The sequence below is a fragment of the Thunnus thynnus genome, chromosome 18 (assembly GCF_963924715.1).
Source record: "Thunnus thynnus chromosome 18, fThuThy2.1, whole genome shotgun sequence".
Classification (NCBI taxonomy): Eukaryota; Metazoa; Chordata; class Actinopteri; order Scombriformes; family Scombridae; genus Thunnus; species Thunnus thynnus.
This window is the reverse complement of record NC_089534.1, coordinates 27,028,879-27,053,049: the sequence shown is the minus strand read 5'-3', so window position 1 is coordinate 27,053,049 and position 24,171 is coordinate 27,028,879. Positions and strand designations below refer to the sequence as shown.

Genomic DNA, 24,171 nt, shown 5'->3' with positions numbered 1-24,171 from the left:
AAGAAAACTCAACACTTCCTGCACAGAGGTTTCATATTAATGGCCTTCTACTTGCTCATGGGACATTATTCCTATACTGTCGATCCTGGTATAAAAAAGGCAATTTGAATTATTGAGTGAATTACAGCTGTATTTCTGTTAAAGACTACAGTAAAGGTACAGGCCTTTATTTGTTTCTCTTTAGAATTAGAATTCACTCTAAAAAAGTAAAAAAAAATCAGACAGTCACAGTAATAAATGGGATCTTTTAAAGATGTGTAGCTTACTGCTTTACCTGACATCCTTGACAAAAGCATGAAAAATAAGATTTTAGTATTCAGCACAAAAAAGTATGATGTGTATGCATCTGTCATTGTCTCCAGCTTCTTTATTTGAAGTGATATTTTGGAGATTAAAAGAAGACTATAGGTAGCTATACGCAAAACAACAAGGGGGGGTGGTCAGGGGTGGGGGGGCATTATCATTCAACATCAACATATCCCATCTATTATTCATGGCCCGTGTACTTGCTGCAGTCTTCATTCGCTGTAACAAGGTTTTTCGATTCCGTCTCCCCCTGCTCTGACGGCGATGCCCCCGCACACACACAGTCTATGCCTGCCATGTGAAATTGTGGATTTCGCCTAGTTAATGCAGTCATATGAATTATTAATTGTAATAAGTGGAGCTTCCAGGCTCTGTGTTTTATTGCGTCCTCCTTCACTGCTCTGTGACATTACAGAAATGGCAAATGTGTCCGAGACAGACTGAGCCCATTAATAACCGAGCCGAGCTTTGTTTCCTCGGTGACTCGAGACCTCTCTCGACTTGAATAAGGCTTCCGACGTCTGGCTGTGTGGGATCTGTAGCATTTTAATGGATTCCCTTCCAACCCCTGCATTATAATCTCATGGAGTGTTTATTTAAGGGCAACAAGAATGCTTTACAGAGTACAAAGGTTATTCGCGCTAAATAAAGTGGCAGAGTGTGGAGCTTCAGCCAGTGCAAATTTGTGAAGCTCTTAAGCTCCTTAAATGTGACAACACATCGCTTTCACCAAAGCTCTGATTGTCTTTTAAAATAAGTCCGTTTTTTTAGATGGATTCTTCCCCTTATTGTCACTTAGATAAATGCTTTCTCATAAGAAATTATAATTAAGAGAGGGACCCACACCTCATGTCCTAACCAACTAGGGATCAGAGCACAGGCTGGGCAGAAGCAAAGCCTGTGATTTATTACCCTCTTCTACTAAATGAGCTCTTGTATGCTAAGGTCTCCTGAAGCTAATATAATCCTCAACTAAAGAAAGTACAACCTATTGACAGAGACACAAAAAACAGCTCCCATATACTGTACATATAGATTCTATACTTACACTAAGTAAAGATCTTTTCAAAAACACATGAATAGCTGTTCCAGGTCAGGTAGACACAATACAGGCAGTGAGTAAGTCTGTGTCCCCTGGTGGCTGCAGCAGCCAGAATGAATAAATATTTCATTCCAGCTTGAGTGACATCCCAAGAAAAGCAAAGCATACTGTAGGAGTATCTATATTTGGATGCATTATTAATAGAGAATCTGTACATGAAGCATGTAAACTGTGTGCTCCGGGCTTTGTTTAACAGGATATATGTCATTCTTAATTTCCTGTTCAAGAAATATGTAAGACATTAGAGTTTACTGTGAAATTATTAGTCCACAACATGTTTAAGGTTTGGGAGACTGTAGCAAAAGTAGGTATCATGATTACATTTAGAGAACATCTGGGGTTAACAGTGTGACAGTTACAGAAATAATAATTATTAAAGATGCATCATTAATATTTTTGGCCATCTTATATACTGTTGCTATCCTGCCAAGCTCTCCATTCTAGTGCAGCATATATGCAATGATGCAATGATACTGGTGGCAAATTTACCAATAGCAATTCATAAATTTGAAACAAGGGGTCCATGATTTAAGACAGAGCTAGATAAAAGCAGCTTCTCATTTTAACTGGCGACGACCAATTTTTCTAGCTTAAATGACAACTGAAGTGTTGCTGTCAGATTTTATGAGCTGTAGTTAGCTAACTAATTAACTTGTTTGTGTTGGTTGAAAACTCCCCCTGTTCCTCTGACTTATTTTGAAATGAAAAGCATGTAAGATAGTCTTAAATGTGCATAATGTTGTGCTAGATGATTGATGCCAAAGGTACATGTCGCATGAAAAAAATCAGCATCCTAACCAGTTGAGGATCCATGTAAAAGACACAGAAGTGAGAAAGTAGCATTGTTCTTCTGTTGCAGTGTAAAGCTTTGCCCTAACAGTATAGCACAGCATTAGGAAATTGATTTAAACTGCATGGAGTTGTTGAGTGTGCAACAGTGTAAGTTCTGGTCTCCACCAACTTACTTAAATATATCTTATTCTTTGGCTACTGAATGATCGACTTTCTTTGCTAGCTGCTAACTTTGTATGTCTGCTGTTTGGTTATGGTCAGGTATCAGAGTTCATCAGAGTTTTTTGCTGAAACACTTCCCTGTTGCTGCTGGAAATGAGGTAGATAGCAACAGAGTTTGTTTGCCATAAAAACAAAACGAGCTAAAAAAAAAAGGCTAAAAAAGCTGAGTAGAGTAGAGCTAAGGAGAACTGCAGAGTTGGGTGAGAATTCACTATGAGTGACATATTTTACATTACACATAGTCACATGATCCATTGTTAATATAAAATATTTGACTAGTGCAGCTTTAAACCTCACAAATATCAAAGTCCTGGCTTAGTCTGTCTTTCTACATATCTGTTATTAAACTCTCATGCGCTGGTTGCTGTTGATGCCTCTCTGGACTGACATCTCTTTGGGTATGTCAGTTCATACTCCAGTGATGCCAGGCTGAGGCCTTAGAGGGAGACTCAGTGAAATGGAGACATCTGAAGAGGAATCTGCCTAACCAAGCAGAGCTTCCTGCCCTGACTGGCAACAGTTCACTGGCTTCTCAAGCAGATGATGGGCAGCTCATAGATGCTTTCTCCACTCTTACAGCAGTGAAGTGGGATCCAGTAGTGCCTTTGAAAAAGCTCTCTCTTTTTTGACTACCTTTATATTTCACCTCACACTTAAACCATTTTTAGACAAGTGCACTCCTACAGTCACCTCATCTTTCAGGGACATCTTAAACAGCTTTATGGACAGATAAATTGCTTCCTCTGGGCAACACGAAGCTGTTTTTGTCCCTTGGTGTTTTTGGCTATATTTCCTAACACCCTTGTGGTGTTGTATTTATGGACATTTATGCATTCAAGTGCCACTCTGAGATAAATTTTCTACTTACTGATGCAGAGTGGGAACTGGCAGAGTGCACACACACATCCTGACTTTGAGTGTCTTTCCTCCAAGTGTGCCTTTAAAAGCCTGTATCCAGATGTGCTCCACCCTGTGTGGGACAGTTACTACCTATCCACATGCTGTCACAATGATGTGTTATTGGTTGGGAGTACCAGAACTCAGGTATTATAGGGGCACCAGTATTAGAAAGATTTTATGTGATATCTAGTCCCACTTTAAAGGGGAACTTCACTTTTACACATCAAACTGTGTCCAAGTGTTGGGGAGGACTATTGCATATGTGAAAAAAAGTAGTATAAAGTCTCTTGTGTCTCCAGAGGGAGCTGTGTGAAATCTGATAAATTGCCTCAAGTGATGTCACTTAAGTCAGTGTCAGTTGGGGCTGAAAAGTTTGGAAAGTAAAATAATCTGGGGGTGTGGAGTTAGAAAGAAGTGAGGTTACCAGACCTCATAGCCCGTTCCTCCTCTCTGCTGGAGGTTAGCAGCTCTTGGTTATATTAGCTGCTACTAGCATGAGTTGCATTGCATTGTGGGTAATTTAGGCACCAGGATTTGACAAGGAAGAAGACTGCGTGGAATAAAAAAACACTAACTTAGGTTTGTGCTACATCGATGTGATAATTAAAAAAAAAACAAAAAAACTGTCAAACGTGAGTCTGACAGTGTGAGTGAAATGCTAAATTGGTGGAATACTCGGTTAAGCTATGGCTAGGTATTGTTTGAAATGTTTTGATACTAGTGCCATACTATACTTGAGTTTCAGTACTGTCATCAAAACAATACTATTTTTGATTCCTTACTTTGACAAATATAAAGAAGCCAGTGTTCTTAAATGTTAAATGCTGTCTAAATAAAATGGCAGAAAATTTGCCAGACCAGACATTCAATGCCAGCTTTGACAGTTTTCAATACTCGCTGCTACAGACATATTTTGGTCAGTATCAAGAAAGTATTGAGGTTTATCACAGCTCTACTGCTGCTAGTGCATGGGACATTTTTGCCAGAGCACATGGCTAAGCTAACGTTACTGGTATATGTCAACCAAGCAAGTAGCTCAGCCTGAAAAGTGGAGCCAATGTGGAAGTGACTTAAACCTACATTCTTTCAAATGGTGAGCAGGGGGCGACTCCACTGATTGCAAAAAGAAGTCCAAATGGATGGAAGTCTATGAGAAAATGACTCTACTTCTCACTTGATTTATTATCTCAGTAAACACTTTTCTAATGAGTTTATGGTCTCAATCATTAGTTTCAAGTCTTCTTCAATACAACATAATGTTCATTTTTAAATTATGATTCCATTTAAAGTAAAACAGATAATAAAGCAGCGTATGCTTCAGGGCATGGCTACCTTGTGATTGAAAGTCGCTACCACAGTGACAACGTTGATTACGTAACGTAACCATGGTGTAACCTCAAATTCACAGAGTATAGGCGTACTAAAAGACCCTCTAAGGAGTCGGCTGTTCAGTTTGTCCAGTAAGTACATTTTGTTTTAATGGTTTTAGACCTGTTTTTTGTTAGCGAAAATTAGCATTAGCATTATCACAGTTAGCCATAGAAATAAATGCACCGTGCTAACCAACCTAGCACTAACCCTCTCGTCTAAATATGGTCACTTCTGGCTCCAAAAATCAAAGACAGCCACAGTTGATGGTGACGATCAAATAGCTAAACTTGAGGCTTCAAAACGGTAGTCCACAAACCAATTGGTGACATCACAGTGATTACGTCCATTTTTTTTTTCAGTCTGTGATGTAAACAAGCTAATTAACGTAGAATAACAGCATTTTGTCATGTAGGCACAGATGACATGAGTTAAAAGATGAGTTAGTCGGTAACACAATTTGGAGAAAAGTGTAATGGTCAAAACACCTGATATTCCCTAAATGGTTGCACAAATAAACAAGTGCTTCAATTCAATCTACTGTCATCAGGCTGCTGGTTTATTTTATTTGTAAATCAGCACACAAAATGCTAAACATTAAAGCAATCAAATAAAAATGTAATAACAGAATAAAAAAGTAAAGTAGCAATAAACACTGGTGCCATGGGTTTGAGAATTCTCAGCTGCCCTGCAGATATCCATTTTGTCCAGAGCTATTGTCTTAACATACTATTAAAAATTAAAATTCTAATGAAATGTAATGTTTGTAGTAGTCATATAGTGCAGTAAAATTAAATGAAATTTAGGCAGTAGTATTCCTGGCAGAAAAGCAGGGACCAACCAAAAAAACGTCACCTCAGCCCCAGAGGTGGCATGGGCTTAGCTCCAGACCTTGTCAACTCCTAGAAACGCCCCTGCACAACGGTTCAGATACACTCCCCATACATTGATCACAAATAAAAACATCAATATATAAAGATGTTGTAATCCAGTAGGACTCACATTGATGAGCCTATCCCAACATTTACTGTAGCTGTTATAAGTCAGACTGATGAAATGCTCTCATTGTATGTGAAAGCCCAAACCATAACATTTTGTAGCATTTAAAAATAAAGCAGGTAGACGCACCACACAAAATGAAATTGAGGCAAGTCAATTCACACAGGTGGTGTGAAGGGATCTATCATCAAGCACAACATTCTTACTATTCAGGCACTGTACCAGGGTGACCCAATATTAATAGAAATACAGGCCCATAACAGGAAGGTCACTGATTTGATTCCTGCAACAGACAACATATCTATCAACAGCTGTGCGTCCTGTCAGAGTGTCCTTGAGCAAGACACTACATTCCTTCCTGTTCACTTTTTGTACATCCTTCTGGATCAATGTCAGCTGAATGAAAATGCAATTCAAAGGAAGGAGACAATGATATGACTTGACAGACTGTGATAAAGATAGAATAGCTCCGGTCTGGAAACTCATGTAGCAGATGTTAATATCAGTGTCACCATTATTAATGGCAATATGAATGTAGTATTCCTATCAGCCAGACAACCTGGGGGATGTGTTGAATGTGATCAATATGCTTGGAATGGAGCTTGTGATCAGAATAAAGTTATTGCAGTGTGTTCACACCAAGCCTTTGGTCTCCTTAGTGGTTTAGAATCTGAACTCCATGTGAACTGCAGTTTTATTTATCTGAGCCAACCACCGCAAACATCTTTTATACATCAAGGTCTTCGAGGTATGTTGGCATCTGATAGCCAGCAGTCACTTATGCTGGAAAAGAGAAACATAACAAAATGAACTGCTGGAAAAGAGAAGTCTGTGCAGATTATGATATTCAGTTGCAGCGGTTACCTTGAAGGATAATTCCTGTTTATTACAACTTGTGTCTGTCTAATTTTGGTAGTCGTGGCTACCATTTCTATTGATTTCTGTGATAACATTGTACTCACCAAAGAAATTGCAGAGACAAGTTGTGACCAGTTTAGCCAGATTATTTCAACAACTTTCAATTGTCAATTGACAGACAAATAATCTGCAACTATTTTGATTTAAGTCATTGTTCAAGCAAAAATGCCCCCAAAAATTCCTCAGTTCTAGCTGCCTGATTGTGTTGTTAGGTGTTGGTCAGACAAAAGCTGAAGACAACACCTTGTAATATACGAAATTGTGAAGTGCAGTTTTCTGACATTTTATAAATCAAGAGATTAATCGATTAATGGAGAAAATACTACTAATACAGATTAATCAATAATGAAAATAATTGTAGACCCTCAATGCACACTCACACACCTCGCACAACAATATATGTTAATATATGTAAAGTTGAAGTAGGAACCCTAACCCTTTACAATGGAGAGTTTGAGTAACAATTCTACTATTTATGTTCATTTTCTCTTCTAAATAAGTTTGGCTACTCTGGGAGGTTTATTTAAAACCTTTCTGATTGTTTCTTGACCTGTCAAACTTGTTGTTATCAGTGTTTCTGTATTCCCAGATCTCAGCAGTTCGTGGTGAATACTATGTTGTTGTTACTGATAGGAATGATAGCAAAAACTGCAAAAATAAGATCTAAGTTTCCCTTTGGTATGGCCCAAAAGGGAACTGAAGGCATAACTGCACGGATAAAGCCTAAGAGTGGATTGTTGCATATATTACATCTTTATCTCTTCATTGTCAGAGGATTCATTGCTGTCTGAGAGTGGTGCAGTATGCCAAGCAGCCAACTGGGGAAACAGGTGGTTGGTCATGCAATCACTGGAGACTAAAGCGCTCCCTCTGGTAAATATATCAGATAAAGTTGTGACACTAATTTTCATTTAGTGTAAAATTGATCTAATTTACTCTTATATGCTTCTGCTCATTGCATACAGCAAATCTGAACACTGTCACATCTTGACATTGATTTGAACAGTCCCATAAAAGAGAGGTATTGGATAGCTGAGCAGAAAGGGTTAACGTAATGCCGATGATACGTACAACCTGCTGAGCTGTGCTACTTGCCAACAGTCTGATGGAGAAATGATCCCAGGCAGTGATAGGCCTCTGCTGAGGGAGGCGGATGAAATTTTAAACACCCGCGCCAGCATCTTTATGCAAAGCGGAGCGGAGGGCCTGTCAGAGGGAATCAGAGGGTGCTTGATGGCTGGAAACAGTTAAAAGGTTTTGCATAAGCGCTGCGTGGCTAATTAGCTCCACACATATGTTGACTCCCGCTGCAGGGCTGCCCATACACCTAGAGCCACCTCTGGTTCCCCCACCCCCCCCCCTCCCCGTTCTTCAACAATCCCCAGGACGTTCACACAGGCTGTCAAACCCCCGCTAACATCCTATCTGTGTCAGTGTCAGTTACAGTTGAGCACGCTGGATAGATGCTCCCCGGCTTCTTGATATGGGTTTGGAAGGGCGTACACATAAAACATCCATGGCTGGATCTTTGATGGAAGCCGCAGCAAGGAGGACCAAGGTTGCTGCATTTCATGTCAACAAAGAGGAGCTGATCAGAGGGAGAGCTGACGAACCAGGAGGTGAATGGCGTGAGCTGGTTGTACAGCAGGGAGGTATCTCAGCAATCCCCACAGTGTTTTCATGACTCAGTCTCATCACTTACACATTACTCAGCTTCAACCTCTGTTAGCTAGCCACCTTCCTCCCTCAGTTTCCCCCCCGAGGGCCTCTGCTAGTCCAGCTATGAAATGAGATGACAAGGTTTTTTCTGTTGGGATAAGCTGTCCCTGCTTGAGCCTTGAAGAGGGGATGATGTTTGTTTACCCTGGTGTGTGTGTGTGTGTGTGTGTGCATAATTTGCTGATAAAATCTGGTCGTCTTATTACTCTTTCATCTGTGTGAACAAAAGAAAAGCACCCAGCATGTTTTTCTATCTCCTGTTGGATCTTGGGAAAGAGATTGTTGTTGTTCCGCTGGATGATCAGGTGTTAGTGTGCTGACGGAAACAGATTCAGATACAGATATTTAAGAGATGAGAGAGGATTTGGTTGATCTGCTTTCTGAGTTCTTAAAGGAGGCGCTTGACTTCTGCAGCTAGCTGCTCTGATCAGGAAAGGAAAACTATGCTTTAGTCTGTGAACGCTTATAACTGATTGTTTCAACTGTATATAATCTGCTAGAATCTGTGAAGTTGCACTGATAAATGTTTTTATATTAACAATAGATCAAATGACTACATGTAAAATGACAGGTGTCCACAGAGCTTTTCAGTGTCTTTCAGCTAATAGTTTTACACAAATTTCCTGTTTTAATTCATCCACCAACTGACTCATCACCCCTGTTACCAGCAGCAGCAGGCAGCTGTTTTCAGTGATGTTCTATCTGATAAAACTGCGTGACTCAAGATGAATGCTGTTAATAAGGAATGAATGTTATAAGGATGTGCCTGCTGGATGTATATGCAACTGTTTGCTAACGCATTTGTCATAGCAACATTGTAAGATGATAACGTGCCAGTCGTGTTTACAGCTTGTTCTGCTGTTTCCAGCTGCCCAAAAAAATCAATACCGATTTTCACTATATCAAAACCTATTTTTAGGAATGCCTGTGGTGTGGCTCCAGGGATGGTAATGTCTGCTGGTTGGTAGGTCCAATACTTTGGTCCACACTGAAATATCTGTGGATAGATTGCCATTAAATTTTGTGCAGGTGTTCATGATCCCCAGAGGAGGAATTATAATAAATTGTCCAGCAGTACTCTCACACCATCATCAGGTCAAATTTTGACTGGGTTTAAATTGTGTACCTGCACACAAGGGATTTACAGGAAGAGATCCACGCATTTAAATGCCAATATTTGAAATGGAGTGTCATTTATATCAAACTCCCTGTTTACTGTTCACTCTCCTACATCCTCATCACAGCTAATGAAAGTTCCTGCTACTATTATTATTAATAGTGCTATTAATATTTTCTAATTGTTTTGGATTCTCTAGTACAGAAATTTTTTGTGGCTGCAGTACTTGAAGCTCTGTATTGTGAAATTCTTCTTTGTGAGTAACTTTTTGTGATTCAAACTTGCCCACAAACAGAACATGTCGCTTTATGTGGCAATTTTAGGGGCAGTGATTATGCTAATAATTAAATCTCACCAACATGAACAGGTGACATTCATCAGACTGAAACGACTGATTTACAGCAGTTCTGTGAATCACACTTGGAACACTTGTACAAGCAAACCGCACAGAAATAAGTGAGAGAGGTTTAGGATAAGGGTAATAATACATTTAGAAAGTTCAAGAAGTGTGCTGAATGTCATGCTGAGTAAATCAGACTTCCTCTGGATGTCTGGATAGAGATGTTTGCAGCTGACAAGTGAGTGTTTGAACTGATGCCCATTGTTATAGCTTCTCCTGCCTGTGCACAATGAGGAGAGGCAGCAGTGCCCAGTGTCAGGGAACAGCACGTCATGGTAATAGAAGAAAATCAGATGAACTGAAGCCACGCAGCCAAGCTGCCGTGGGGAGCGCTGGGAATTGAGAGCAGACACGACAGGCGGCACTCGGAGGCCCGGGAACACTGCCTGCCTGTCTGAACACCGCCTGCCTGCCTGTCTGTCTGTCTGTCTGTCAGTCCACCTGTAGGGCTACAACCAGGCAACAGCAGCTCCCTCCATCCAAAGCTGCAGGAAACAGGAGAAGCAGGCGTTAGGATCAGACTCTCCTCAGGGTGTGGGGAGTGGTGGTTCAGCAGCTGTTGGAGGCGCACAGCTGCTCCGGAGACCTCTCTCTTAGCAGGTGTTTCTACCTGATGTGATTCAGAGTTCTCCCAGAGGTGGAGAGAGCCCAGAGCCCCTCTCATCACACACACACACACACACACCCTCTCCAACACCTACCTTTTCACATACCCTCCGCTAACAAATCCCATTAGTGCACTTAACTCTGAGGCTAAAAACAGGCCTTCCCGCTTAATCTTGTTAGTTGTCACCATGTACGATGATGCAGGCAGAGATGTGACATGAAGCACACAGACATGTCAGCCTCAAAATAGACGAGGAACTTTGTTGGACTGAGAGGGGTGGGTTGCTCAGATGGTCTTCTGAGCTGTATTTCACAAAAGTGTAGAAACCTGAACCTGTCTCTATTTCTCCTTTTTTTCCTATAAAGGTAGTTTTGAAGCACAACAAGGTATTTTTTCCGTGGATTTTTCCCCAAGGTTTTTCTTTGCACACAAACTCAACCAGCCGTCATCCTGTTGATGTAATGGACGGTGAAATGTTGAGTTTGGTTCAAACATCTTGCAAAGGCCCCTGCAGTGTTTCCCCAAATTATTCCAGACCTGTTGTCTTAGTGTAACAGTCATCTTTCATACTCAACTCGCCGGCTTTTACTGCACACATCACACTGAATTTTTTTTACCCTGAGCTTAGCCTGCCAGGCAGCACAATATAGAGACCCAAATTGTTCAGTATCGCAGTACATAAATAAATCAAACATGAAGTGATCATATGAATGAATAAATACAAAATATGTAATATAATTATGAAATTGTGAAATAATTCAGTGTATTTTAAAGACTATTGCAGGTCATTTTTATGTTCAATATTTTCAAAATGCTATTTTTCTTTTATGCTCATTCAGGTTGAAACAACAGCCAATCACATAACTGGATTTTTACTCATAAGATCATTTATTTTATAATTATTTATATTTAGTCATTATTCATTCGATTTATCTCTCTTTCTCCTTCCTACTCTGCTTTTATATGTGACAAAACTAACTGCCAGCCACCTAAATAGAAGCATATACAGCCTTAAATAGTGTTACAGTTTCACTTGAATATGATGTGACAAAGTTTAGCTTTAATCAATGCAGGTGGTGACTGACTGACACATGTTTTCACAGCTTGCCATAGCTGTATGTGCTCGCTGATGAGATCGTTCAGTACAACAAACCTGTACACTCAACCTGACCTGACTCTCAACCCTCAATACTACATGCTGAACTGCTGCCCGTATGTTGAAGAATACCGAAGAGGCCTGCTGGGAATTCAGGGCTCACCAGATTCGTTCATGTATGAGTCAGACAGTAGACTCGGTGCTTTGTAGCCTGTTAGCTTGTGGATACTATCGCTGCTGAGACTCACTGCTGTTTGGTTGACTGTTAGACAACTTGACTGTATTACCTGGGGTTAGGATAATACTTCTGCTCAGTACCAACACCTATTAGCGTGTCCTGAGCTCTCATGGTGTGAAACATGTGCAACCCTTTAAAAAACAAACCCCAAAAACTCTTAAGTTCGATATATTAAATCTGATCCTGGGTATACCGATGCAGCACAACACATCCCGCCACTAATTCTGTTACATAGTGTTTACGCACTAAAAATATTTGCTCTGTTCCCGACTCACATCAGTTGAAGTCTGTATGACGGAAAAATGAAAGAGTCATATTCTTTTTCAGGGCTGAGTGTGGGACAGTTTTGCTCAACACAAGGCTACGTGACTGTGCCTTAAGCTGTCTGATTATGACTATTTCCAAAAAGATGACATTTTTTAGAATTATATATCTTTTCTATTATGGGGGGGTCCTTAAAAATAACTTAATGTCTTGAAGTAGTTATCTAATTTTTCATGCACATCTGTAATCAGAGTGCCAGATTATTTTAGATAACTGCAAATTTGCCTTTTTTGTGACATTACAAGACATGTTGCTGTTTCAAGTACATTTTTGGTTACTACTCAACCATGGCCTGTTTTGGGAATGTTTTATTCCCTTTTGGAATGTGTTCAAAAGCAGAGTAAAGAGGAGAGAACATTTTGATCGCAGTTTAATGTTTGAAGTGATATGTACTCAGCAGTATGTTTTCACACTTTTTAAAAGGATATATGTTGTTATTCATCTCAACCTCCCGAAGGAGTGTCTTTTTGTTTGTATTTGTGCATAGGCGCATCTATGCATGCTACACACAGGGCCTTGAGATCAAAAAGAACAAAAACCTTGTGGGATATCTCCTCCTGTTTGTCTCTCAGCTCCAAGTTTATGATTGTTGGCTTATTTTGGTGTTTGAAGGTCACACAGCAGTTGAGAGTCCTCAACATTCACTCCTTGTGTTGTACTCCTGTGCTGTCATGTCATACCTGTGCGAGAGAGCACTCACAGGCTTGTTGTTAGATTAAGTAATTAGCCATTTGTGTTTGGGGATGAAAATGAGGTTCACTGTGCGCTCAGGTTTTGCATGCGAGGTCAATTACTCTCAAAGCTGCTAATCCAGAGAGCTAATCAGGTTTGGGATTCCTCATAATTGTCTGTTTATTCGGAGAATTGGCAGCTCACTGAAGCTCTCTCCTTTTACATGTTGATATTAAGGTCATGACAGCACTGTTATCATGCTGTGAGAGTTTGTAATTCACTCAAGAAATGCAATGATGAAATGTATCAAAATCATACAACTCCTGTCAAATAACGCTGTAAGAAACTTACTGTGATTTTTACAGTAACTAACTGGCAGCAATTGACAAGTAAATTACTGTAAAAATAAATTACAGTAAGTTTACTGTGTTTATATTTACAGTAGCAATATTGTAACTGTAAAACACATTAATTTAATGATACTGTGTCCACAGTTACATCAGCTATATGCAACTGTGAAATAAAATACAGTAATTTTATGTTACTGTGTATTGATAACAGCACCAGGCACTTTGCAGTAAATTAGATTACGGTTAATCATGTAATGCTGTAAACTTTCAAACCACACTTTTAAATTTCAGTAAATAAGTACATAACCAACTCTTTTAATGACAATTATTTATTGTTAATGGTTGAACAGGAACAAACATATTTACTTATTTTCATTGTGCGCAGGGATTATGCATACCATGTTTACAGAAATCTAATGGCCTTCTTCCATATGGCAGAAATACCCATGCTGAACAGTGAACCGCTGCAATTAAATCTGTGATGCACAGTGTAAATGGTTTTCCCTCAGACGGGACAGCAGAACAAAATAAGTTGTTTACCCTTAATGACATATTGGATGTGCACTGGTTCACACATACTGTAGTAAAAGTGCCTGTTGCCTGCTGCTCTTTGTCTACCAGCTCACTGTGAAAAAAATATTTCAAACTGTTTTGGTCCTTTAATTTGCGCCATGAATTTGAGGGTTTTATTTGAAAGCATTACATAATAATCTTTAAATTAGTGATTTTCTTTACAATAGGGAAAGCTGCTACCTACTACTGTAACATAATGGTTACTGCAGTAGTATGAATATTACTGTGTTTTTCTAGAGTAGCTTAATGTTAACTGTGATTTTCTACAGTAGCATGATGTTTACTGTGATTTGTTTACAGTAAAGACGTAAAGTCCATTCTAAAGACTGGTCTTAACAAAGACCAACTTAGCACAGAACCAGGCCTAGTAAAAACCAGTTGGTGCAACCCATCCTAGAAGTCCCAAACTCAGCTGCACGATTCATACTCCCTCCAACTCTGAACTAAACTAGGTAACTCCTGAATGTAGGTGTACTTGAAGGTAATCTTAGCAAGCCACTTAAGAACACATAACATGTGAATTAGACAACTTTGGAATTACCATGAGTTGCATTTCTCCTTACAAATTCATGCATTACTGTCCAACACTGGTAATGTTAAAATTTGAAATTCAGTAATTACATTACAGTTACTAATCCAGTAACACTGCATTACCTGGACAGTGTAGGGGAGGAACTGTTTGCTATCTTACCGGCAGTTTGATGGATGAGGGGATGCTGGTAGCCACCACCAGAAGAGGAGAAATGTGTCTCCAGGTAATTCCAAAGTTGTCCCATTTACATGTGTCTTCTTAACTGACTTGCTAACATTAACCACAGTGAAGGCTTCATTCAAGAATCATTGGGTTTAGTAACGTAACTTTAAACAAGTAATGTAACTAAAAACTTTCTGTTGACTAGTTAAAGTAATGTAATTAATTTTTGAATTAGTAATATGCATAAATGATTGCACTTTTCAAGTAACTCCCCCAACAGTGTTGATTAGTTATGTGACTAGGCTTACAAGAAAAATCATAAATAAGCAGGTACTCGCACTTTGTATTTTTAAATGAGACACTTAAAAGGTCTCATCAGAAAGTGGCACACCAAAGTTCAACCACATCTCGCAAAGTAGGTGGTGCTTGTTACGACTCAGAGGTCGCTGACATAGTGGCGACTTATATGGCTAGTTTGCGAGCTCACTGCTAACACGCCTCACCAGCTAGAAACATGCTAGTCGCAGTATTTAAACTGATTTCCAAGCAACATATGTACATAAACCGTAGTATATGGGAGAAAAGCTATTTAATTTTGATGAATCACAAACACTCTTAAGTGTAGGTAAAATTTAGTTTCAGGTATGGGAAGATAAAAAAAAATCAAGTAAAGGTATTACATGCCAGTTTATTATAGCTGGTGGACATACTGTATAGGAGATGCACATGTGCACATTCATACATGATCTTGTGTATATTTATTACCTAGATGCTTCTTGTAAAATAAACAATGGAGGATAAGACAAGTAACGCGTAGAGTTGGAGACAAAAGGATCTGAGGCGACAGCTGCTAAATAATGTAGGTGCAATGTCACAAAATGGACGCCTGGTTCAGAGGACTGGGGTGGAGGTCGGAGGAGGGTGGAGCTCTAAGCTGAACAGCAGAATCATTCCCTTGTGCATAAGCAAAGATCAATAACAATAATAAAGCACATAGTAGTGAATTATTCATCAATGCTCTACCCTCTCTGTCTCCCCTTCTCTCTTATTCCTCTACAATATCCTCAGCTGACTCAACTCCAGCATTAAGAGCTATACTGCTTTGAGGATTTATTTTCACTAACAAAGAGCCAAATGCATATTATTAGTTGTTGTTTTTTTTTTTGGACATGTAAATGCCTTTGATGAATAGATAACGTCATCTTTGATTGCAGACAATCTTTGGAGTCTGCACCAGTTCTGTCAGAGCATAATATTTGTAAGGCTGTGTGAAGTAGACTCAAATAAAATATGAGGTCTCCATCAGCCAACTGCATACACTGTCCCAAAAATATCAACAATTTAAGGGAAAATTCTGGTTTCTGGTCATTTTCATCGTGTGATGATGATGATGATGACATACCACCTGATCAGAGCTGATGGAGAGTCAGCTTAGATCCACTTGGGTATTAGACATAATGACACAAAACTCGTCTCAAAAGAACAAGGCCCTACCCAACCCGATTACCCAACCCATATAATTTGATCAGGTCCCGGGTCTGGTCTCAGTTTCTCAAAACCAAGTGGACCTGGAGAGCTCTAGATCCGAGCTGTGTAAGGTTAATCATATGTACTGTATATATATCTCTATCTATATTTTTTTTTCTTCTACTTTTCTCTTTTGATATGTATCTCCTTATGAGTAAATTATTAGAGTATGGGATAGCCTTATTGTGCATTTTGTACTCTGACATGATTATATCTCTCCAGAAACACAGGAAGGAACTGGATCAAATAGGAACATCATATTTTTCTTGCTTCAAAGCATTCCCATGGAAATGAAACCTGTTTTTCATATTTTTTGTTGATCATGTCCTTTCCCCAGTGATCCTCTCCCATCTTTTTGGAGAAAAAGCAACAGCCCAGTGATAAGCAAGAAAGCAACAGCAAAACTTCAGTGAGTTATGTGAAGTGTAGAAAATGGCATTGATCTGACTTGATAGATATAGGCTTGAGCCCCCACTAAGGTTTTCCTGTCACACCGCCCAGCTGTTATCACCACTGCACCTGTTCATGACTGAGTCCCCAGACCAGACCCAGTTTATAGTATATATGTGTGTAGGATTGGTGGTCCTCTTTGCTATTTCAGCAACAGTCTTTTCAGTAATACAATGAATGAACAGAATAGGAAAGAAGCTAATGAGCGCTCAGCTGCAGTGATCTATTTTTACCAGTGCCCTCGTGTACTCCTCTAGAAATGAGCAGTGCAGATTATTAGCACAGCACAGCAAGTGCCTTAATAACTTAACAGGTTTTTGTGCAGTGTCACTGTAAATATCCACTTTTTTTTATCAAGCTCATATATTCCACGTTCCAATATTTGGAAACTAATTATAGTCGTTATCAGCACTGTAAACAGCAACGCTTTTCAGCGTTTTAATTACACACAAAAAAGGCCAGTCAGCATTTCTCTAATCGCCGAGTGTTTTTTTTTTTTTTTTGTTAGGGTTTCTGCTGTGCTCCTTCTCGGCCCATTAGCCCAGAAGGCTGTGAGCTCATGTATGACTGATCACTCATGACATATGTCGGTCAAAATTTTGCGAGGGGAAAATGAAAATATCCGCTTTTCATTTCATCCCTCTTTTGCATGTTGTAAATGTACAGGAAGGTTTGGTGATCTCAGATGCACCAAGGTCAGGAGCTGAGATGAGGAAAAAAAATGAGAGGAGGAGGATCTCGTGTTGTTGTGGACTAGAATATTAAGGTGTTAGGATGGGCATTTCTGCCTTAAAATGCACTGAAATCGCTAAAGAGACACTTCATAACTTAATTCTGCTAGCTTGTAGTCATTATTGTAATTTTACAAATTACTACGTAACATACACTAGTTCTACAGACTGTAGAACTAGTGTTATGACAGACTGGGTGGATAAAAGCAGTGTAAAAATACAGTGTTATTGGTCTTAATTGGTTAATCAAGGGCTGTCAGATCAGTTCATGCAGTAAATTCTTCAATTCAAAGCCACATGCCAGATTACATAATTACTAATGACATTGTGATCCACTGACTTTTTGTGTATTGCCACAAGAGTAGTGTTTCCATTAACCTATTTTTTATGCATTTTGAAGTATTACATTTAAAAAGCGTAATGGAAACAGCAAAATTTAAAAAACTTCCTCAATTTCACAAAAAAAGTTTTTAGAAATAGAGTTTATGTGCAAAATGGGAAACACATTTGTCGTATAAATAATGATGTAATGAACGTTTAACTCACATGATCACTGATCAGCTGTTTCCGCTCTCAGTGTCTTCCGGCCTCTCCAGATAGCATGAAGCCTGGCCAATACTATACCCAACATGAAAGTATAATGACAACTTGCCCAATTTTTGCAACATTTCAAAAGTTCCCTTAAAATTCTCACATGGAAACACAGCTAATGAAGTCAAATTTCCTCCTTGACCAACACTTCCATGACATGCTATCCTAAAAGATAATGACCATATTTTTCAAATTTTGCTATGGACATTCAGGGTCAGGTCTGCTGGGACACCATGTGACCCTTTTCTAGCACCAAAATCAGTCTAAAAATTTCCACTTTAAAGGGGAACTTCAGTGCTTTTACACATCAGTGTGTGTTTACAGTATTGGGGAGCACTACAGCAAATGTGAAAAAGTAGTATAAAGTCTTTTGAGTCTTCAGACGGAGCTGTGTGAAAATAAATTTGAAAATAAAAATGTCTGGGACTGAGGAGTTAGAAAGAAGTGAGGTTAGCAGACCTCTGTAGCTGCTCCTCACCTCTTCCCGAATCTCTGACCAGACTTGAGTCGTGTTGTGTTGTGGGTAATGTGCCAGGTTTTGACAAGGAAGAATACATGGAATAAAAAAACAGTATCTCAATGTAATAGGAGTGCAATGCTAAAACAGTGGAGTACTTTCCAAAATAAATACCAAACCCTACAGTCATGGTCCACATAGGATGAATCCTTTCCATTTTGGACCTTGCATGTGCAGTGGCTCTCAAACTTTGGAAATGAATTTCATGTCATGTTTCATGTTCAATTTCATGCCCCCTCAACCCCTGTTAGCTTTTCGTCAAGTGCAACCAGGTTCAAATGTGTAAATATCACATTCTTCAGCAGATTACAATGAAGTTTGCATGGCACCACTTTCTTCCTCTCATCTGACTACTGGAAATAAAGCAAATAAGTGCAGTGCTCAAAATATTAAACCAATTACCTTTCCTCTAACATCACTCTCAGGACAAAGTTAACATTTTGACCCAGTGCTGATAAGGCTGTACAGTACTGTAAAATCATTAGTGTTGTTCTGTTACTTTAGAACATTGGAACCTCCAGAGGTTGCTATCACAATGTTAGTTTTTTAGTCCATAAACTAGCTCTAGCTCAATCATAGCTCTCTTGCAAATCACTTACGTTCATGACAGCTTCCCCTGCAGTCGTTTAAACTGTATCTTCACTAGAAAATTTTCTCCACACAGTGAGAAACTTTTCAAGTGCTATTTGATTTTTTCTGATCAAGCACCTTGTGCCCTGCAGGGAGAATTCTGCCCAAGATTGTTACAGACAGAGCGCTTGAATGTAAAGCATCTGCAGACAAGTTTTATTTCCCTTGCCAAGGACCTATATGCTCACTGCATCATGCCTGGCGTTTGTGAAAAAGATTGTCACTATTTTGTCTTTTCTCTCTGAGCAATGCTACTTCCCCCTGGTTGTTGGATCAAAACATCCCTCAGTCTTGAAGCCCTACAAGGAGAAAACAGCAGAGTTTATTTAGGTCATGCTGTATGAGAATCTGCTTTATAGAACTTCTACGCTTTCCTTTCAGGAGTGATCTTTCCTGGCAGAAGCAGAGGTGTCGTTTCAGAAGTGAGCAGCACAACAGTTTTTTTTGTTTGTTTGTTTGTTTTTTTCACAGCATTGTAGATTTGAATGGTCCTGTCATTTTTACATCAACATCCACGGGAAAAAGTGAATATAATTTTTTGTGGTGTGTGGTACAGTTAAATATGTAGCCAGTGCCCCTGTTAATTCGCTTACCTCTTTAAACAAAAGTAGAGGCTTTGGCCTTGTGCATAGGTTATGAAAGTAACTGCTTCATAATTGATAATTGTGTACAGGCCACCTCCTGTGCTCACAGCCAAGCACAGCTGTTCTGGCTGTACCTCCTTGACTGGGCTAACAATTAATTTCTGTGTATGCTTATAAATAAGTCAGGAAAAATGTGCAGCAAGTGGTACTCTCTATTCATTAGTGCGACAGAATAGTTTCTGGTGAGAGCTGCCATGAATCTCTGTAGGTCAAAGACTCTATGTCTGAACACTCCAAAAGAGTTTCCAGTGATTGTCCAATAATAGTTTAGCTACCATAATTAGGCACAGCAGGTCTGGCAAACTCTACTTTCTCTTCATGCCCAAAGCTTAATGAATGAGCCTCTTGAATGATGCTCGGTATCTAAAGCATTTGGAGAGTCAAGCCTTTTATTTATCGCCTTTCCAGAACCAATTATAGGCCTACAAGTGCAAAAGTGTAAATAATGGAATAAACAGTGTGTTTGTCAGCTTTAATATAAGCTGCTAACATTAGCATGCCTGGCTAACTACACTGTTTATTGTAATTTTGTAGGTTTTACCCTAAACCTAACCCCCAAAGGGCTGCTGGGGTTTCCAGCAAACTCAGGAGCTAATGTTGATTAGCTAGATAGCTACAGTTGATAAATTCAACTTATCAGCAACAGTTGTCTTGTTAGCTTGCAAAATGTACAGTTGCAGATTAAAAATTATAAACTTTCTTTTGGTCCTTTTGTTAAAAAGATCCATTGTTATCATTGTAAACTGCATATATGTGCTAGATTGGAAAACTTGAGGTGTAGCAACTGTAACTTATGTGGGGATTAGTGAGTCAATTATGACATAATGGCTAAAACATAGTATAATGATCATACTGTATAACATATAATAACAAGTGGAGAGGTCAGCAAACTCACTCAGTAATATCAGTTGTACAACAATTTCTATCAATCTTTGCTAGAGCGTCAAACTTTAGCTAACATTTAGCTGCCACCATTAGCTGCTGGTCATTAGGGTGGATGCTTCATTTATGGAAGAATTTGGAAGAAAGTTATATTTTCTTTGAAAAGTTTAGATTTTAAAAGTGAAAAATAGGGGCATCATGCCACATAGCCTTATGTGAGCACAGTGTCCCTGCCAGGGAACTGTTGAATATCAATCCTCTGTCTCCTTGTTTACTATCTCCTCTCTACAGTCCTCCTCTGAATAAAGACACCCTGAAAAACTCAACGCAACAAATAAAAACAAACAGCAAACAAACAGCTAGTCGGAAGATGTAGTAGTCTCAATTGTTTTTCAGTGTTTTACAGTGCAACAGTTCCTGTTTTGGAGATTTTCTTGAAATAAATGGCACACTGAAAAAAGGTGGATTACTTTAGGCTACTATCCAGATAGTGTCTCTTGCCACTAAAAATATTGAACAGACTTTATTTCCATTGGAAACAATTGAATTTATAGCTCCCACTTGTTTCAGAGATACAGCCTGTAATGAAAAACATTTCTTTTCTAAATGGGACTCCACAAACACAGGGCTGGCCCCTGGCTAACTGGCTTTATTCTTCTGCTTTGTCAGACTGACGAAATTGCAATTGCTCTGCTGGTCTCCCTTCAGAAGTCACCACAAGGCAATATGACTGAAATGTTTTCCAGTCACACCGGGGTCAAAGCTCTCTCCACTTGTTTATAAGATGCTGGAGAGGATCTCCTCTATCAGTAATGGTAGGCAGTTTAAAAGGCTGGATTAGAGTGCAGTTGGCCCTTTTGTAATAGGGCTACGAATTCTGTATGGATCTGTTATTCCATAATGTGATTTACCCAGTCACACTATGGTAAGCTTGCAAATGCAGGAAGTACTGCAGGTATCGATCTGCAAAAAACTGAAGATAGTCTTTTCTTTAATTACAATGAGACAGACATTTCTGTGCTCCATCTGTATAAAAGGATGCAGTGCCCTCTTTTGGGTGGACAGATGAATTCTTTCATTTTTCTTTGGAGGTCACAAGAGTCATCAACATAATGTAACAATTCGTAGACATTTTCCCCTGTAAGTCCTCATATGTATTTGTTGCGTCTATATTTTTGGCAATTAAGATTTTGAAGTCCATTCTTTCATTGAGATCAAGAAGAAAACAAAACAAGAATGCTCCAAGGAGTAGGACTGGGAAATAACAGATGGGGTTGAAAGAGAATGAGTTTCGATAATATTATAACCCCTCTGAGCACTGCTTTTTATTCTCTGTACATTAAAAATTATATTAAGCATTCTTGGTTTTTGTTATTGTTGTTGTTCTTTTCTCTGCTGATGGTGATTGTGATTCTTCCACCAGTTCTAACTTAACTGTAATTTTAAGGTCTATGTAACATTAAAGCTACGCCAATCAATATCTTTATATTAACAACTGATAAAATGATTATGTGTAATATGTAAGTTGTAGCTCCTTTGCTAACATGTTCACCATAACAACTTCATAAGGTGATAATATGTCAGTGTGGTGTTTATAGCTTGTGGCACTGTCCAAGTCCAAGTGACCAAAAAAAGTTAATGCAGCTTAACTAATTGTGGAATTGTGGTTAAAGAATTATGTACATGCCTTTATGGGGTTTTTTTCTTCTCAAGTGCACAAAATTCAGTGTTATTTTGATGTATTTTTTTATTTTAAAACTGCATTGATTTATATTTTATGAACACTTGGGGGCAATGGGCTAAGCTGTAAACACAACATTTATGTAATTATCATCTAAAAGTTGTTGTCCCTATCGTGTTAGAAAACAACTGCCTACACAGAGCAACACTAGCATTATAGCATTATTCAGTACACTTTTTGTTGTTCATACTCCCTATACTCCTGAGAAAGAATATCTCCTTTCTCTTTAGCTGCTAAATGCTCCACTATGTTGCAAACTTTGTCTGTCTGCTGTTTGATGCTGGGCAGGTAATGTTCTGTAGGTTTATCAGAGCCTATAAAATCAGAAGCTTGCTGCAGCTGGAAACAAGGTTGGTGAGAGCCATGAGAGTCAACCAAAACAGTACAGTTGTGGTTTGGGTGATAACTCTCTGTAGGTTTGTCACTATGAGTGACACCTTATGCATTACATATGCAACATTTGTCCTGTTGTTCATATAGAAATATTGATTAGTGCAGCTCTAACTTGTGCAAGAACACCCAGCTCCCACCTCAGCATTGACAGAGTTGGACTGTTGACCAACAGTCATTTATTTAAACACTGGTTTTTGGCCACATATCATACATTCCGGTTTCAAACCTCACAGTATAAGGGCTGCCTGTACAATAGATGGAGTCTGACTCTGGAGTTGGCAGAAATAAATAAATACATTTTATAAAGTGGTGGTTGGTGGGTGAGCATTTTCTCTAATGGCACTGCAGCACTTTTCAGGCGTGTGTGAGTGTGGCTTAATCACTTGTAAGACTTGATTGAGTGTGTGTTAATAAACATCCCCTGGTGATTAGTGGTTTATGTGCTCGGCTCTCCGCAGGCTGAAGACGCAGTCCTGAAGATTGATGGAGGGCCATGCTATTCAAACAGCAGGCATTGCTGAGACAGAAGCTCTTCGTTCTGGGCAGCCTTGCAATCGGAAGTGTCCTCTATCTTGTGGCCAGGGTTGGGACCTTGGATAGGTAAGTTATCACTGTCACTGTCTGAGAAATACTTTGATTTAAATGAATATAAGTAATGATCTGTGATGTCTTTTTTCATAATTTATTTTTAGTCTTCATACTCTGTGTCACTGATAATGTAAATATTAGTGCTGCTCCAAACAAATGAAACCTGGCAAATTTTGGGTCAAGACGTGATGTTTTTACAGTTTTGGCAGCAACAGGCAAAGAGACACTTTTGTTCTCAATTGTTCTGTCAGGCAGTGCTTCCTACCTGCAAGGTTAGGTTCTTCCAGTTTTCGCAAATGAGGCCAAATTTTCACATAACACGGAATAATCACTGCCTGCAAGGCACAACTCAGGGAAAGAAACTCAGAGTTGGTTTGGAAAGGAGTGCATCAAACTGCACAGGTGTTCTTAAGGAAGGGTTTCATTTTCTAGCAAAGAACATGTTTTCTTTATATCAGACACAACAAAAAATTATAACCTTTATTTCATAGAATATCCATGAAGTTCTCTTTTTATCATTACAAAGATTCTATTATAATTATGATGATGGTGATTATTATTAATTCATGTTTTAGGGTATTACGGTTAGGGCACATTTTTGGGGGTATAGTTACAATATATTATTTTGATCAAAGGAATAGTTTGACATTTTGGGAGCAGGGTTAATTGTTTTCTTGCCAAGAATGAGACGATCAATAAGTGGTATTGATCTTCTCATCTAACTCTCAGCAAAAAAGCGAATATAAACACATTTACCAAAGTATTAATCTATTCCTTTAAGGTTTGGGGAAAGGTTTTGGTTATTGTTTATCTCTCTGTACTTTACAAAAAACACTGTCATTGAGGTCCACTCCTTTACTGCAAAAAATGATCAGCTTATCTTTAGTCACTTTTGTTTATTGAAATATTAAAGCTTTATTTTTCTGAAACAAGTGAAAAAATATCTGGCAGTGACAGTGTTTTCCCCTATTCCAATAGAAATCAGCTTGTTTCTTTCTAGTGTCAATGTCATTTTCCTTGATCTGCTGTGCAGTCTTTCAAGATACTGACAGTTATTACCTCAAAAATATTGAAACAACA

General features: G+C 38.9%; 1 protein-coding gene across 2 annotated transcripts in view; it reads left to right on the top strand.

Moving 5' to 3' along the window:
- Positions 1-24,171, top strand: part of LOC137169538 (heparan sulfate glucosamine 3-O-sulfotransferase 5) — a 117,964-nt gene that overhangs the window by 91,479 nt on the left and 2,314 nt on the right. For both annotated transcript variants that reach the window (XM_067572782.1, XM_067572781.1), the window contains exon 3: positions 22,962-23,103. In XM_067572782.1, coding sequence (XP_067428883.1) covers positions 22,997-23,103 — 107 coding nt within the window. In that variant the 5' untranslated portion in view covers positions 22,962-22,996. The remainder of the gene's footprint in view (positions 1-22,961; positions 23,104-24,171) is intronic.